Genomic DNA, 18,760 nt, shown 5'->3' with positions numbered 1-18,760 from the left:
GATGGGAAAAGCCTGGGTTGAATGACGGAGGAAAACCTGCTCCGTAGTAAGACTTGTCCAGGATTGTGGCCATGGGAGAGAAACGTTAAGCACTTTGTAGCACAGCAGCGTTTCACAACCAAAACCACTTACATTTTGTTTTCAGTCATTTTTCATAGGTTTTTGCTTTGACTTTTGCTATTTTGCAAGTGTATTAATATTCTATAAGCTTAGTGCATGATTGTTGTGATTTAATTGAGATTCACAGATTTTTTATGTTATTTGAATTACTGGGGTGCGAAGCCATGTGGAAACGTAACTGACCTTTCATAGTGGGTGTGTTGATATCCTGACCTATAAATAACCTAGTTTGTGAAATAGAATAAGCTTTTGGAGAAACGTACAAATAGCTTTGAGCTCATTATGTTGTGCTTTACATGGAGACATTGTGAATGAAGGACTGAGTGACTCCAGTTTTCACTCAACACATTTTAATCTCAGCTTTGGTTCGGTTGTACCTTCCCTTATTCTTATTCCACACTTTTCAAGTGTCAGTCCATCAAGACGTATTAAAAAAACACTTATGGTCCACTGACACTCAGCTTATCTCCTTCTATTGTCGCTGCTCCACACAGAGGTGTGTAATCACAGTACAAAGGAAACCCTGTTCGTGGTATTTATGCAGATTTCCTTTCTGGTGACGGCACCATGATTAATAATGGCGTGCTGTACAAATGCCCCTCTTTATCCCGACTCCCCAACAACAGCAAAGCTCTTTTTTTGTTAACAAATCCTCACACATTTCCTCTCGTTAAGAAAAGCAGAGAAAGACGAGTCAACGAAAGCAGCTGTTAAATATGCAGAATAACATATTTCCTTTCGCAGCTATTGGTAAGAACCATGACCCCCAAATTCACCGCCTGCGTTACAGCTGCGCTGCGCGGCGCGGCGCGGCGCCACACCAGGTGCTCCACTGCAGGCTTGCGTGGGAACCTACCTACTGCATTTCTACAGCAACGTGCTGCGGAATACCAGCAGCCAAGCAGGGTGTGTGAGATCGCGAGATCACAAGATCCCGGGGGAATCGCAGCATTCCGCCCGAGATCACAGCACAACAACTGAAGCTGCAGACAACAACAAAACGCAGGGAAGTTCGTCTCCGTGGCAACTGTTCTTCTGGCCTGGTGCGTGTGCTAATCATGTAATGTTGACATACTGATACGATCAGAAGGGTTGTTGTATTTTGATGGACCGGATGCTCTGGGACAGGTCCACATGTGACTTCCTGGCTGCTGCTTGTTGTTCGGTTTGGGTTCGACACAAACATCAGTGAGCAACAAATGAGGGACTCGATCTGAAATGAATGATCACAGTCATTAAACATGACTTTTCCCAGATTTTTCCCCTGAAGAGTGAAACAGATTTATTCCTCAAATGAAATTGAAAGTTCAAACCAGAATTCCTTAGGAGTTGAGGGATTCAACAATTCTCAAGGATGTGAAATAAATTAATGGGAAGATTATCAGGGTCTGGTCAGGATGTGGGTAGAGTTTCATTAGGGTCTGGTCGGGGTCTGGTCGGTCGGGGTCTGGTGGGTCAGGGTCTGGTCGGTCGGGGTCTGGTGGGTCAGGGTCTGGTCGGTCGGGGTCTGGTGGGTCAGGGTCTGGTTGGTTAGGGTCTGTTGGGTCAGGGTCTGGTGGGTCAGGGTCTGGTTGGGGTCTTGTCAGGTCAGGGTCTGGTGGGTCAGGGTCTGGTTGGGGTCTTGTCAGGTCAGGGTCTGGTGGGTCAGGGTCTGGTTGGTTAGGGTCTGTTGGGTCAGGGTCTGGTGGGTCAGGGCCTGGTTGGGGTCTTGTCAGGTCAGGGTCTGGTGGGTCAGGGTCTGGTTGGGGTCTTGTCAGGTCAGGGTCTCACCTGTGGGGACAGCCCATTGCTGACGGGGTTGACGTGGTTGCTGGGCGCAGTGGAGCTCATGAAGGAGTCTGAGTAGGTGGAGAAGCCGTGGCGGTTGGAGGCCAGACCGTAGGCGGAGGAGCTGTCGGAGCTGGACAGGCTGCCCTGGTGCATGGTGGAGGGGGGCAGCGGCTGAGGGCGATGGACGGTTCCTCCTCCGTCTGCAGGGTCACAACACAGAGAACCTGAACCTCCTGGAACTTCTGCCTACAACGTTCTACCACCTGGAACTTCTGCCTACAATGTTCTACCACCTGGAACTCCTGCCTACAATGTTCTACCACCTGGAACTCCTGCCTACAATGTTCTACCACCTGGAACTCCTGCCTACAATGTTCTACCACCTGGAACTTCTGCCTACAACGTTCTACCACCTGGAACTCCTGCCTACAACGTTCTACCACCTGGAACTTCTGCCTACAACGTTCTACCACCTGGAACTTCTGCCTACAACGTTCTACCACCTGGAACTTCTGCCTACAACGTTCTACCACCTGGAACTTCTGCCTACAACGTTCTACCACCTGGAATTCATCTGCAGCCACGAGCATAAAAATCAGGCCTTCAAGTCAGTGTGGTGATTTGGTTTCAGACTAGATATGAGAACTGTTCTTGTTGGGCTCCAACAGAAAGTGGTTCTTGGGCCAAAGTGGGCCTGCAGGTCACAGGTTGGACTTCTCCGTCAGCTCCAATACATCAATGAGCTCAATTTGATTTCTGCATCAACTACAAACAGAAAGCTTTAGTCACAGTTATACGTTCAAAGCTTGTGGCACACACATGAAACTGTCCTGAAGAATCCAGAACTATGAAGAAGCCTTTGTAACGGACACAATGAGAGAATGGTGAGAGTGTGATGAGCATGAGGAGGCACACTTTGTTCCACTGCCACTGATAGGAGACGTCTTGTGTGCATTTAGGTTTTTTCTTTTTTAATTATTCGTACAGGATATTGGTGATTTCACTTTTTTTCTTAACTGAATATCATAAGTATATAATGAAACTGTTATTTTGTTCTGTAGTCGTTATACATTTGTGAACTTGAGCGTTGTCTTTCATGGCTTGCATTACACTTTTATCACCTGGAATGTGAAAGGCTTGACCCACCCTGTTAAAAGGAAAAAGGTTCTCACACAATTCAGACATCTGGGTGCTGGAATAGCATTTATTGAAGAAGCACATCTCCTGCTTCAGTTTGAACTGATTACAGTGGTCAATGTGTGATAGTCATCGGTTCACTATAACTCAAATAAAGCTACTTTAGTCAAGATATACGCCCCAAACTGTGATGACCCACAATTCTTTTCATGGATTTCACACTTATGTCCTGCTTAAAGTCACGCCTACTCATTATGGGGGATTTAATCCATGTCTGGATCCTGGGAATGTTATTTCTCTCCACGTATGACCTCTCAGATATTTGGCACATTTTACAACCACAAGACAGACAGTACTCCTTTTTCTCAATCGGCATCAAACTTACAGCAGAACTAATCATGTTCCTACAGATAAGCTAAACAGAAATGTTCAGTCATGTAATTACCAATCTATACTAATATCAGATCTTACACCTCTTTGATCAAAACAAAATATACCTGATATTATCTCCCACAGATGACTTTGGAGATTTAACTCTCTTTGTTAAGTAATGACAGTTTTGTTAATTTCATTTCTGACCAAATGTCCCGGCTTTTCAAATTGAATGTGTCTATCTTTGGGGGCAGGTGATCTCCTTTATGGCCAAGAAGAAAAGAAAGTCTGTTTCGAAACAAAAGGAGTTGGAAAGACAAATAGCTGATTTGGATAACGGGAACTCAGAACTCCTCTCAAGATCTGTATAAAGAGCATTTAAAGCTTGATGCAGAGCACAACCTGCTGACATATATCAGTTATAGAACTTACATGAGCGTGGGGACAAGACAGGTGAGGCTCTGGCAAGACAGTTGGAAGGTGCGACAGCTAAACTAATAAATAATGGTGTGACTTCCCAAGATGGAAACACTGTTCCAGATCAACAAGGAATCAATGGAGCCTTCCAGTGTTACTATTATAAACTGCACAGCTCTGATAACTCCAGTGACTCTCATCCTCTCTCTGATTTCTTCAGAGACATGCAGATTCCAGCTTTGTCTCCAGAGGATGTCTCGGCCCTGGATGCACCTTTACAGCAGCAGGAGATTCTAGTGTCAATCAACCATTACAATCTGGCGAGTCAACAGGCCCAGTAGGTTGAGTTTTATCCTGCGTTTTCTGAAAAACAACTGCCCTATTGGCTTCATTGTACTCAGAGAGTCTTAACAGAAGTGCTCTTCCTAATAGTTGATCCTGTATTACACTGCTCCCAGAAACTGATTGACTTCATTAGAGAGCGGGAGCTACAGGCTAATCTCACTGTTGATCTGTGACTGTAAAGATTCTAGCCAAAGTTTTGGCCCGTCGTCTGTTGAGGTTCTGCCCAACATCAGATCTCCTGATCAGACCGGTTTTGTTCAAGATAGACCTTCCTCTTTTAGTATTTGTCATGTATTTCATGTGCTGTGCAATCCCAGCCAAACGGAGTCTGAACCGCTTCTCTCCATGGATGCAGAAAAGACATTTGATAGAGTTGAGTGGGATTACTTCTTTGACACTGGAGATTTCAGTCATTTGTATTCTGCATACGGATTTTATATGCTTGGCCCTCAGCTATGGTGCTTATCAATAACTTTTATTCAAAACCGTTGAGCCCGCATCGTGGCACCCCTCAGGGCTCTCCCCTCAGCCCTCTGTTGTTTGTCCTAGCTCTTGGACCACCGGCCAGAGCTACAAGAAGCAATAGTTCTTTTCATGGCAGATCAAGGTGGGGCACTGAGTGTAAACTTTCTCTTCAGGAGGACCATCTGCTGTTTGTGAGCAGAGCTGAGACATTTTGGAACTTTTTGTTAAGTTTGGACAGATGTCAGGATATAAACAAAATGTGCATGGCACAGACCCGTTATACTTATCTTGGCCTACTAGCCTTGTTCTGTTAGAAACTTGAATAAATACATCAAACACAAAAAGAGCAGAGGAAACAGTGACAGAGGGATGAAGTCTGCTGAAATGAACGTCCTCACCTTGGGACAGCGTGTTGCTGGGATATCCAGACTCTGGCAGCTGGTAAGTGGGAAGCGTGGGCATACCGGTGGGAGGAAACCCACCAGGCAGGAGGTGGTTGAATGCTGCCAGCTGATTGGCTCCTGCTTGTTTCCTCCACCGGGCTCTTCGATTGCTGAACCACACCTTCAGTCACAGAGGAAAACGTAGTCCAATCAGGATGAGAACATAAATGAACATTTACTAAGTTTTACTTCAGCTAAGTCAGACATTGACAGAGGACACGGGACATTTGCAAGACACATTGTAAAACACATCCCATAATGCCCGAAAACACCAAACAATTTTAGTTGTGAAAATGATTTCATCTTTTGCACACAGCCGTACTCTGATCCACACTTCCGTCTCAAAATGTTTCAAAATGAAACTTTGCTCTGTTAGTATTAGTTCATGTTCTGCTGCATCCGCATGACTGATGTAGGAACTCAAAATAATATTCTGGAGTGCAGAAATGTTCTGAGTGAAATAAAAAAAATTAAATCAGTATTTAGTGAACCAATGAATGTGTTGAACCACAAGCCCCAATCCAGAGAGGAACAACTCGGGTTGAATTCTGGGAAAGTTCAAACAACACAAACAAACAGTGAAGAAAAACAGGAAGAGTTTGAGTCAAATGGTTTGATATCAAAACGATGCAACCTTCACATTCCTGCACAAGCATGAAGACCGACCTGTTTCACCTTCTTCACCTTCTGCACACACACACACACACACACACACACACACACACACACAAACACACACACACACACACACACACACACACACACACACACACCTTCTCCCTAGTCCAGTAGCAAGTAGTAACAAAGAGGTGTGTATCGCCGAAAGCAACTCTTCTGTCCTCTTTCATCTCAACAGGCCACTAATGTGAAGTTCTTAATTAAAACTGAGAGAAAGAGCGAAGCTCACAGCGAGTGTGAACCTGTCAGCCTACTGAACACACACACACACACACACACATACACACTATGACTGCCTCACACACACCATGCCATACACACCCCCCCCTCACACACACAACTCCACTGTATGCACCCCCCCCCCCCCCCCCCATGCACACCTTCTCCTCACACACTCTACCTCACAAAGGTAACTGGAGTTCTACTCTTTAACTTATTTTAATTCAACAGTGAGTTAATGTTAATGCACACACACACACACACACACACACACACACACACACACACACACACACACACACACTGGGAGCTGCTGCAGAGGCTCTGCCTGGCCTGGAGCCTTCCAGCCAGCCACTTTCTTCAGGAATCCTTTTTCATTTGGAGCAAATGAAAACATGCCTTTCAAGTGGAAAAGATCATTTGGACTTCTATTTCTGTAGAGGAGACTCAAATAATTAGAAGAGGTGTTGTCTGCCTGTGGTGCTTCTGCAAGAGAAGCAGAACATAACTAGTACTTGTGCAGAACAAAGATGTGATGGAAAGAGTGAAATAAACTCTGCTGAAGTTCACTCTTCCAGCTGATTCATTTAGCGTGCCCAGAAATGCACATGGGCTGTTAAATTAGACAGAGTTACTTGGGAAATCCAAAATTCTGTGCTTTGATTGTCAAGAGAAAACAGCATTTGATTTGTCAATGAAAAATCCAAACTGAATTGAGTTGAGCTGAAGAATCTGGCAGATAAACAATTCATGGTCTGCTTTAAACTGACGGAACCACAGAAAACTACAGGACATTTGATAAGTGAAGGACATTTGATTTGTGAGGCACATTATTGACCTGCCTTGCCATGATGGAAAGGCTTGTGTAGTCTGGTGATGCTGAGAGCTCTGCTGTGGAGAGCGTGGTCCTGAGTGGACGGGTCTGGAGAGCGTGGTCCTGAGTGGACGGGTCTGGAGAGCGTGGTCCTGAGTGGACGGGTCTGGAGAGCGTGGTCCTGAGTGGACGGGTCTGGAGAGCGTGGTCCTGAGTGGACGGGTCTGGAGAGCGTGGTCCTGAGTGGACGGGTCTGGAGAGCGTGGTCCTGAGTGGACGGGTTTGGAGAGCGTGGTCCTGAGTGGACGGGTCTGGAGAGCGTGGTCCTGAGTGGACGGGTTTGGAGAGCGTGGTCCTGAGTGGACGGGTCTGGAGAGCGTGGTCCTGAGGGGACGGGTCTGGAGAGCGTGGTCCTGAGTGGACGGGTCTGGAGAGCGTGGTCCTGAGTGGACGGGTCTGGAGAGCGTGGTCCTGAGGGGACGGGTCTGGAGAGCGTGGTCCTGAGGGGACGGGTCTGGAGAGCGTGGTCCTGAGTGGACGGGTCTGGAGAGCGTGGTCCTGAGTGGACGGGTCTGGAGAGCGTGGTCCTGAGTGGACGGGTCTGGAGAGCGTGGTCCTGAGTGGACGGGTCTGGAGAGCGTGGTCCTGAGCTGGACGGGTCTGGAGAGCGTGGTCCTGAGTGGACGGGTCTGGAGGTCCAGACAAACAGTGGCGCTGCCAGCCACAATCCTGTGTGCACCGTGCAGACACGTTTTTTGAAGGTGTGAAAAAAAAGTTGAAGTCTGGGCTGCTGTTTCTGTCCGCCTTCCCCCTGTGGCCCAAGTCTCCGTTGTGTGGACGAGTTCTCTATTAACAGACATTAAGAGACTGAGACGAAAGGTTGCAAGGAGGAAAACCATGAAAACCATGACTGTTATTTGTGCCGATGCAACCAGCAGCTCAGAGCAACCAACTTTCTTGGCGTGAGTGTGTGAAGTCCTGGATAGAGCACCGCCAACACACTCCATAGTCCTACTGGGGACTTCAACACTCACAATGGCAAAGACTGGGTAACCTGGAGCCGCGGGGCTGGACGGGAGGAGGAGGGCCTCGCTGCCTCCTGTAGATGCTGTGGTCTTCCTCAAACATTGCATGAGCGTCTCCAGCGTTCACTGTTTGCAGCTGACTGTGGAGAGGCTGGAAGGAAGATCAAGACCTCCATGTCCATGGTGCTCTCATGGAAAACAATGGCACATTGTCTCCAGGTGGAGTGGGCTCACCTTCCCGAGATGAGGACTTTAAGTATTTTGGGGTCTTGTTCCAAAGTGATGGAGGGCGGATGGTGAGATCGGCCACAGGTTGGGACAGACAGAACACTGACACGAACACCGTCACTGTACCAAGAGGAGCTGAGCACGAACACCGTCACTGTACCAAGAGCAGCTGAGCACGAACACCGTCACTGTACCAAGAGGAGCTGAGCACGAACACCGTCACTGTACCAAGAGGAGCTGAGCACGAACACCGTCACTGTACCAAGAGCAGCTGAGCACGAACACCGTCACTGTACCAAGAGGAGCTGAGCATGAACACCGTCACTGTACCAAGAGGAGCTGAGCACAAACACCGTCACTGTACCAAGAGGAGCTGAGCACGAACACCGTCACTGTACCAAGAGGAGCTGAGCACAAACACCGTCACTGTACCAAGAGGAGCTGAGCACGAACACCGTCACTGTACCAAGAGCAGCTGAGCACAAACACCGTCACTGTACCAAGAGGAGCTGAGCACGAACACCGTCACTGTACCAAGAGGAGCTGAGCATGAACACCGTCACTGTACCAAGAGCAGCTGAGCACAAACACCGTCACTGTACCAAGAGGAGCTGAGCACGAACACCGTCACTGTACCAAGAGGAGCTGAGCACGAACACCGTCACTGTACCAAGAGGAGCTGAGCACGAACACCGTCACTGTACCAAGAGGAGCTGAGCACGAACACCGTCACTGTACCAAGAGGAGCTGAGCACAAACACCGTCACTGTACCAAGAGGAGCTGAGCACAAACACCGTCACTGTACCAAGAGGAGCTGAGCAACAGAGCAGAGCTTTCTGTTTACTGCTCGCCCTCCATCCCTCCCTCTCTCCATCCCTCCCTCTCTCCATCCCCTCCCTCTCTCCATCCCTCCCTTCCTCCATCCCCTCCCTCTCTCCATCCCTCCCTTCCTCCATCCCTCCCTCTCTCCATCCCCTCCCTCTCTCATCCCTCCCTCTCTCCATCCCCTCCCTCTCTCCATCCCTCCCTCCCTCCATCCCTCCCTCTCTCCATCCCTGCCTCTCTCCATCCCCTCCCTCTCTCCATCCCTCCCTCTCTCCATCCCCTCCCTCTCTCCATCCCCTCCCTCTCTCCATCCCTCCCTCTCTCCATCCCTCCCTCTCTCCATCCCCTCCCTCTCTCCATCCCTCCCTCTCTCCATCCCTGCCTCTCTCCATCCCCTCCCTCTCTTCATCCCCTCCCTCTCTTCATCCCTCCCTCTCTCCATCCCTGCCTCTCTCCATCCCCTCCCTCTCTCCATCCCTCCCTCTCTCCATCCCCTCCCTCTCTCCATCCCTCTCTCCATCCCCTCCCTCTCTCCATCCCTCCCTCTCTCCATCCCTCCCTCTCTCCATCCCCTCCCTCTCTCCATCCCTCCCTCTCTCCATCCCTTCCCTCTCTCCATCCCTCCCTCTCTCCATCCCTCCCTCTCTCCATCCCCTCCCTCTCTCCATCCCTCCCTCTCTCCATCCCTCCCTCTCTCCATCCCCTCCCTCTCTCCATCCCTCCCTCTCTCCATCCCTTCCCTCTCTCCATCCCTCCCTCTCTCCATCCCTCCCTCTCTCCATCCCCTCCCTCTCCTGTGGTCAGGAACTTTGGCTCTCGACCGAAAGAAAGCGATTGAGAATGAGTTTCGTCTGTCGAGAGGCGGACATCCCACTTGGTAAGGAGAGACTCAGAGGGGAGGTGCTGCTCCTCCTCATGGAGAGGAGTCCGTACAGGAGGTTCATCTGATGAGGACGCCCCCTGGTGGTCTTCCTTTAGAGGTTGACCACCCTGGGAGGAGGACTGAGGTCTGACATCCCATATGGGAAAGATGATGGATGGATGGATGGATGGATGGATGGATGGATGGATGGATGGATGGATGGATGGATAAGGGCATTATTTAACTTGAGAGGGTATTTATTTATTCTGATATTAGTGTATCAAACTGTAAGTTGTTTACAAGTTATACATTTCTTCATTTCTTTTCATTCTTAGTGTCATTATTATCATTATTATTATTATTATTATTAATATAATAATAATAATAATAATAATAACAGTGCTGACGGACATGTTTAACCTGTCCTTGGTCCATGCTGTGGTACCGACCTGCTTCAAATCCACCTCCATCGTCCCGAGACCCAAAAACTCCAACCCATCCAGCCTCAATGACGACCCCCCAGTAGCACCTCACCCCCATCATCACAAAGTGCTTAGAACAGCTGGTCCTAGCACACCTCAAATCCTGCCCCCCCTCCACCCTGGACCCCCATCAATTGATCTGCCGTCAGAACAGGAGCCCAGAGGATGCAGTCTCCATAGCGCTGCACTCTGGAGGGTCAGACATCAGAATGCTGTTCGTAGACTTCAGTTCAGCATTCAATACCTTCATCCTCTGGAAACTCATCCAAACTCCCAGACCTCGGCATCAGTTCCCTGATGTGCACCTGGTTCCCGGACTTCCTGACCAGCCGGCCTCAACATGTTCCTCTCCCATCACCATGAACACTGGTGTACCACAAGGCTGTGTGACGAGTCCCTTCCTCTGCTCCCTCCTCCCCCGTGACTGCAGACCTGTCCACGGTTCCAACACCATCATGAGGTTTGCAGATGACACCACGGTGATGGGCCTGCCTACAGGGAGGAGGTGGATTGTCTGGCTGAGTGGTACCACACCCCACCACCTGCTGCTCGCACTGAGAAGACCAAGGAGCTCGTCGTGGCCTTCGGGAAGAACTCTGACCCCCTTCCACCAGTCACATAAAGGGTACGGCGTGGAGCGTGTAAACAACTTCAAGTTCCTGGGAGTCCACGTCTCCGAGGATCTCACCTGGACGACCGGCTGCTCCAAGCTAGTGAAGAAGGATCCCCAGCACCTCCTCGTCCTGAGGACCTTCCTCAGACCTCCTGGTGAACTTCTACCGCCGCACCCTCCAGAGCCTCCTGACCAACTGCATCAGTCTGGTACGGAGCTGCTCTGCCTCGGACCGGAGGTCTTTCAGAGGTGGTGGGAGCCGCCCAGCGTAGCGCCGCTGCACCACTTCCTGCCAGAGAGGACTTCTACAGGAGGGCCAGGAAATCAGTCCAGACCCCCGTCACCCAGCACACACACTCTTCACCCTCCTGCTACAGGAGCCTCCGGAGGAACTGGAACAGCTTCTTCCCCACAGAGTCACAGTCCTGAACTCTGCCTCCTGACATGTGACCCACATCAACACTCATGGACTGAACACACACCGCCACTCATTACTTCCTGTACTGTATATCCCACTGCACTACTGCAAATACTGGACACATCGTCACACTGTGTACAATAGTTAGAGTTCTACAGCATGTTTAGAGCTACAACAACAACAACAACAATAATAATAATAATAATAAAAACAATAATAATAATAGTCACTAATGTCCAACACACTCCTGCTGTGGCGACAGTAAGTGACAGTTAATGACCCATTTCAATGATTGTCTGTTTTGTTGTTGTTTTTCTCTCTCGACATCCCCCCACTGTTCCAGGTGTTGTCCTTGTCTGAATTTGCTTCTGGAGCTTTCTCCCACTTAAAATGTAGTTTTGGTCGTGGACATGATTGCAAATGACTTAGCGATCATGATCTCCACCCACTTCACCACGCGTCCATTTAATATCATGCTACTCTAGTGTGGAAATATATACCTATATGAGCAGGAATCTACTTCTAAATGTCAATGTGCTCCGTGTCTTCTCCTGCTTTTGGTGTACTTTAGGGTCACAGCGCCCCTACAGGCCTGGCATGTGTACTACATGCCCTCGGGTTGCGCAGCATTCACAGTGACATGTGGACGGAATGTAGTTTGAGAACAGCGGGCAGAAAAAAGATGGTTTTGGCTGGTGTGGGCGGGGCCTGAGAGTCCGGCAGGAGGAACTGAAGGAGAAAGGTCAACAAAGAGTTTCTGCCTCACTGTGGATGTGAGACCTGAAGCAACCACAGGACGACCCTGTAGACCAGCGCCGGGCAATGAAAAGCAGTTATTAAAACTGCTTTATGAGCTGCTGTTACTCTGCATCTCTTTTTCTTAGTCTTGGTCTTTGCCTGGAAATAATTATTCATTTTTTCTCAAATTCAAGTTCTGTAAATAAGTAAAAAATGTCTTTTTTTCCACTGTGAAGCGGTAATAATGTCTTGCTCTGCTGGACAAGGTGCTACACAACCAATAATGTAATGATGGCAAACAACGTGGAAAAAGGACTATTTTAGATGTAATGAAGCCAATAATAATGGTAATTATCAACTGATTGAGGATTTCCAAGTGAACCCCTGAGGGCCGGTGGAGCAGAAGCGCTAAAAAGTATCATGACCCTCAGGTCTGTTGCAGAACATCCCGCTTATTCCTTTCATGAATGTATTTCCAAACGTCACAGCTCAGTGGTGGCAGGGCGGCCTGCTGGGTTTCCACAGTCCAACACATGGACGAGCACAGACTGCTGCAGAACGCAGCTGATGGCTGGAGGCTTGTCAGTGCGCTGAGAGCGGATGCACCTGTCCTCCGGCCAGGCCGCTTTCTCACTGTCTTGGTTTTCGAGGTCTTGATTGATCCACATTGCTGCCGTGGCACGGCGCTCCCCCGAGACCCCCGCTCTGGGAAGGGGGGGTTCTACACTGAGTGCTGGGCGGAGAAGTGGTGGGAAAAACTGATCCAGGCCAAGAAACTGTGGAGTGAGACATGCTGGAGGAATGAAGGCCCAGCAGCTGCTGCTGCAGCACACACACACACACACACACACACACACACACACGCACACACACACACACACACACACACACACACACACAGGTCGCTCAATCCAGATATGAACAGCTGTCAGAAAGTGATGGTACTGCTCTGTATGTGTGTGTGTGTGTGTGTGTGTGTGTGTGTGTGTGTGTGTGTGTGTGTGTGTGTGTGTGTGTGTGTGTGTGTGTGTGTGTGTGTGTGTGTGTGTGTGTGTGTGTGTGTGTGTGTGTGCTACTTGATCTCAAAATACAAGAGGCAAAAAGGGTGAATCATAATCGGAGAGAATGTTCTAGAACGTTCCTCTGGACCTCTGGTCTGAACCAGCAGAAGAACCTTCACCAGGAGAACCTTCACCAGAAGAACCTTCACCAGGAGAACCTTCACCAGGAGAACCTTCACCAGAAGAACCTTCACCAGGAGAACCTTCACCAGGAGAACCTTCACCAGAAGAACCTTCACCAGGAGAACCTTCACCAGTTCCACTGAGGCTCATGTTTGTTTCCTTGTGCAGCATAAAACATAGAAATACAGGAAATGGCTTCAAATATCCAGCAGTGCGACATCATGTTCCATTCAGCTGAGACTGGATGAGACTGGATGAGACTGGATGAGGCTGGATGAGACTGGATGAGGGTAGATGAGGTTGGGTGAGGCTGGTTGAGGTTGGATGAGGTTGGATGAGGTTGGATGAGGGTAGATGAGGTTGGGTGAGGCTGGTTGAGGTTGGATGAGGTTGGATGAGGTTGGATGAGGTTGGATGAGGCTAGATGAGACTGGATGAGGCTGGATGAGGCTGGGTGAGGCTAGATGAGGTTGGGTGAGGCTGGTTGAGTTTGGATGAGGCTGGATGAGGCTGTATGAGGCTGTATGAGACTGGATGAGACTGGATGAGGCTGGATGAGGTTGGATGAGGCTGGATGAGGCTCTATGAGGCTGTATGAGACTGGATGAGACTGTATGAGGCTGGATGAGGTTGGATGAGGCTGGATGAGACTGGATGAGGCTAGATGAGGTTGGATGAGGCTGGATGAGGTTGAATCAGGCTGGATGAGGCTGGATGAGGCTGGATGAGGCTGGATGAGGCTGGATGAGGCTGTATGAGGCTGTATGAGACTGGATGAGGCTAGATGAGGTTGGATGAGGCTAGATGAGGTTGGATGAGGCTGGATGAGGCTGGATGAGGCTGTATGAGGCTGTATGAGACTGGATGAGGCTAGATGAGGTTGGACCAGGCTGTATGAGGCTGGATGAGGCTGGTTGAGTGTTACCTGGACCCTGGCCTCCGTCAGCTTGGTCCTCTGGGCCAGCTCCTCCCGGGTGTAGATGTCGGGGTAGTGGGTTCTCTCGAAGGCCTTCTCCAGCTCCTCCAGCTGCTCTGCGGTGAAGGTGGTGCGGCTGCGGCGCTGCTTCCTCTTCAGAGGCAGGTCGGGTTCAGACTCCACGTCTGACACTTCGTCTATCCGGCTGCCTGGACGAGCACAAGAGGAGCACATCACAATGTGTTCTACTGTGATGGAACAACGGAGAACCCGAGGTTCCTCCTCTGAGCTCCCAGCAGCACAAAGAGTTCTACACACATTGGATAGAACGTCTCAACCACGTCAACGTTGGGTAGAAAAGTGAAACATCTTTTTCGCGCTCTGTTGTTGCTCAGGCTGGTTTAATATTTGGATCACTGTGATTACTGTATTATTAAAAAGAAAAAACAATGTATGTAGCACTAACAAGGCTATTGTGTGTTTCTCCCCACCAAGTCTTTCTCTGTCTTTCCTCTCCTCCCCTCCTCTCCTCTCCTCTCCTCTCCTCTCCTCTCCTCTCCTCTCCTCTCCTCTCCTCTCCTCTCCCCTCCCCTCCCCTCCTCTCCTCTCCTCTCCTCTCCTCTCCTCTCCTCTCCTCTCCTCTCCTCTCCCCTCCCCTCCCCTCCCCTCCCCTCCTCTCCCCTCCTCTCCTCTCCTCTCCTCTCCTCTCCCCTCCTCTCCTCTCCCCTCCCCTCCCCTCCTCTCCTCTCCTCTCCTCTCCTCTCCTCTCCTCTCCTCTCCTCTCCTCTCCCCTCCTCTCCTCTCCTCTCCCCTCCTCTCCTCTCCTCCTCTCCTCTCCTCTCCTCTCCTCTCCTCTCCTCTCCTCTCCTCTCCTCTCCCCTCCTCTCCTCTCCTCCTCTCCTCTCCTCTCCTCTCCTCTCCTCTCCTCTCCTCTCCTCTCCTCTCCCCTCCTCTCCTCTCCTCTCCCCTCCTCTCCTCTCCTCCTCCCCTCCCCTCCCCTCCCCTCCTCTCCCCTCCTCTCCTCTCCTCTCCTCCACCTCTGACTCTGGTTTCTACAAAGGTAGAGGGAGTTTTTCTTTCCACAGTCACAAACACACCTGCTGCTCATGTGGATGTTGGACTTTTCTATTTTCTCTATAAAAGCACATTGGAGTGACTGGAATGTGTTTAAAAATGTCTTTCTTTTTTTTTTTATAAAAAAAAAAAAAAAAGAAAAAAGAAAGAAACATCTTTTTTGGGTCGTGGAAAAGATGTCTTCATTAAGACCTCTGTTTCTGGTAGAAAAGAGAACAAACGCTTTGTTCATCCATCCATCGTCTACACGGCGTTTCCTGTTCAGGTCGCCCAGACACACACACACACACACACACACATGCACACAGACACACACACACACACACACACACTCAGCAGGTTGCCCTTCACTGACTCTGCTCCGTCCTTCACCTCCTCTTGTGTTTCGACAATGAGAGGAAACCCACACACGTAGCAGGGACAACTTGTAAACCCCACGCACACCCAGTTGGATTTGAACCAACAACCCTGAACCAACAATGTGCAAATCACATAATCGTCATACCATTAATCATCATATATTCATTATGTAGATATGATTTCAGACAGTCATTAATTCAATGAGACAATTGACAAAAAAGTGCTGAAAAAGATAGGTTTGTGTAGAGTTGTGTAGATTTATGTAGAGTTGTGTAGAGTTGTGTAGAGTTGTGTAGAGTTGTGTAGAGTTGTGTAGATTTATGTAGAGTTGTGTAGAGTTGTGTAGATTTATGTAGAGTTGTGTAGAGTTGTGTAGCGTTGTATTCACACAATTAAAAGTTATCAAAGTGAGGAGTTTCACCACATAGATTGAAAAGTCAATGTCTTGTGACCAAAGAAAAAAATGGTCATAGCGCAGACATCCTGCAGTAGCATGAAGCTTCACATGCAGCTTGACACCCACCAAACACCCGACGTGAGTCACACTGGGTCTGAGGCTGGATCTGGTCCATGACGATGGTTGGGTTGTCCAACAACAACCTAATGTCAACGTATCACATCTATGATGGCCCGACCGGATTGAGCCCAAAAGCCAAAGTCTAAACCACGTTGGGTGTTTGGTGGGCCACTTCTGATCTCAACGAACCTTCAAACTTGACAAACTGTTTTATCTGAATCGCCACATGCTCAATAACAAAGCTCTTCCAAGTAAACCCCGGCTCGTGGATTTGTATTGATGCTGCCAGATCATGTGTTTAAGTAGAAAACTTCACTGGCTGAACAATGGAACATCTAAAACATGAGGAGATCAGGATTGTGTTCAATCACTCATAAAATGTATTTTTATTATCAAGTTTATGTACATATTTATTTATATATCTTTCTCATATTGCTTTTGCTAACATGGTTGTGGAGTGCGTCCCTGCTGACTGAAGTTGAAGGCAGACTACAGCTTCATTCCACAGCAGTCCACCAGGTTGAACTTACTGTAACACCAGGCTGAATCAAGCTGGGACTGAAGGGGTTAAAACTATATGATATGAAGCAACACAGAACGAATCACAGACATAAAGAAAAGAAGACGTTCTCAACAAACCTGAGAACAGGATTCCTGCTTAGAAGCAGATTCTCCAAAACCATTTTGGAGGCTTCAGATCTTTCATTTAAGGAGTGTTTCTGTGCTCTGAGGACGGAAGACAAGACGTCTGTCCTCTGAGCAGATCCAGTGAGAGGCAGAGACAAGCGCCATGGTCACCGGCCTCACCGCTCCTTCACCACCACAGTAAACATTTCCTTGTGCTTGTCTTGTGTACGTGTAATTCTTTATCAAAATCTGCATATCCCAGCATCCCCCGGGGCACAGTGCCGAGAGTTGGAGTGGAATGAAGGGTGCTAATCTCCCCGGACCACCTTGGTGATGTGTGTGACACTATTCTTTAACAGAGGGCCCCGGGGCCGCCCAGTCTAACACACTGACAGGCTGAAAACTGCTCTCCAAGCCCCCATTGTGCCACTGATTTCACCGACTCACAATGTGCGGGTGCTGAGATTATCTGATGCATCCAGATATCCATGTCAAACCAGGACGCCCGGAGTCGGTCCGGACGGTCGCTGGAACGACACCTCTCAGAAGATGGTCTGAACCCAGTCACCAACCTGCCCCAGATAGACGTTCCACTGCAGGAAACCAGGGAAACACACTAGGGCAGAACATGCTCCAGAATCAACCCCTGATCAAGAACCATGCTCCAGAACCAACCCCTGATCAAGAACCATGCTCCAGAATAAACCCCTGATCAAGAACCATGCTCCAGAACCAACCCCTGATCAAGAACCATGCTCCAGAATAAACCCCTGATCAAGAATCATGCTCCAGAACCAACCCCTGATCAAGAACCATGCTCCAGAATCATCCCCTGATCAAGAACCATGCTCCAGAACCAACCCCTGATCAAGAATCATGCTCCAGAATCAACCCCTGATCAAGAATCATGCTCCAGAATCAACCCCTGATCAAGAACCATGCTCCAGAATCAACCCCTGATCAAGAACCATGCTCCAGAATCAACCCCTGATCAAGAACCATGCTCCAGAATCAACCCCTGATCAAGAACCATGCTCCAGAATCAACCCCTGATCAAGAATCAAACTCTGAGACTGCCCAGCTCCCCGGGATAGGGCACACCACTGTACCATTGTACCACTATACCATGGTACCATTGTACCACGGTACCACTGTACCACGGTACCACGGTACCACTGTACCACTGTACCATTGTACCACTGTACCATGGTACCATTGTACCACGGTACCACTGTACACTGTACCACGGTACCACGGTACCACGGTACCACGGTACCACTGTACCACTGTACCATTGTACCATTGTACCACTGTACCACTGTACCACTGTACCACGGTACCACTGTACCATTGTACCATTGTACCCTTGTACCATGGTGCCATTGTACCACTGTACCACTGTACCATTGTACCACCGTACCACGGTACCAACGGTACCACTGTACCATTGTAACCCTGTACCACTGTACCATGGTGCCATTGTACCACGGTACCACTGTACCATTGTACCATTGTACCACTGTACCACTGTACTATTATACCACTGTACTATTGTACCACTGTACCATTGTACCATTGTACCACTGTAAACCAGAGCCCTCAGGTAAACCAGAGCCTTGAAGAAAACCAGAGCCTTGAGGAAAACCTGAGCCTTGAGAAAAACCAGATCCCTCAGGAAAACCAGAGCCTTGAGGAAAACCAGAGCCCAGAAGAAGACCCAGAGCCCAGAAGAAGACCCAGAGCCTTGAGGAAAACCAGAGCCCAGAAGAAGACCCAGAGCCCAGAAGAAGACCCAGAGCCTTGAGGAAAACCAGAGCCCAGAAGAAGACCCAGAGCCCAGAAGAAGACCCAGAGCCCAGAAGAAAACCCAGAGCCTTGAGGAAAACCAGAGCCCAGAAGAAGACCCAGAGCCCAGAAGAAGACCCAGAGCCTTGAGAAACCAGAGCCCAGAAGAAGACCCAGAGCCTTGAGGAAAACCAGAGCCCAGAAGAAGACCAGAGCCCAGAAGAAGACCCAGAGCCCAGAAGAAGACCCAGAGCCCAGAAGAAGACCCAGAGCCCAGAAGAAGACCCAGAGCCCAGAAGAAGACCCAGAGCCTTGAGGAAAAACC

General features: G+C 49.3%; 1 protein-coding gene across 3 annotated transcripts in view; it reads right to left on the bottom strand.

The window, feature by feature from the left end:
- Nucleotides 1–18,760, bottom strand: part of LOC308130746 (paired box protein Pax-7-like) — a gene marked incomplete at its 3' end in the record, with an annotated part of 97,328 nt that overhangs the window by 29,009 nt on the left and 49,559 nt on the right. For 2 of the 3 annotated variants that reach the window (XM_080497191.1, XM_080497190.1), the window contains exons 5-7: nucleotides 14,082–14,281; nucleotides 5,025–5,190; nucleotides 1,891–2,090 (exon numbers count right to left, since the gene is read on the bottom strand). In XM_080497191.1, the coding sequence (XP_080353317.1) occupies nucleotides 1,891–2,090; nucleotides 5,025–5,190; nucleotides 14,082–14,281 (566 nt within the window). The remainder of the gene's footprint in view (nucleotides 1–1,890; nucleotides 2,091–5,024; nucleotides 5,191–14,081; nucleotides 14,282–18,760) is intronic. The other variant, XM_080497192.1, reaches the window with a different exon arrangement.

The sequence above is a fragment of the Blennius ocellaris genome (assembly GCF_963422515.1).
Source record: "Blennius ocellaris genome assembly, chromosome: 5".
Taxonomy (NCBI): domain Eukaryota; kingdom Metazoa; phylum Chordata; class Actinopteri; order Blenniiformes; family Blenniidae; genus Blennius; species Blennius ocellaris.
Note: the sequence above shows the minus strand (reverse complement) of the source record. Positions and strands in the feature narration are given on the sequence as shown.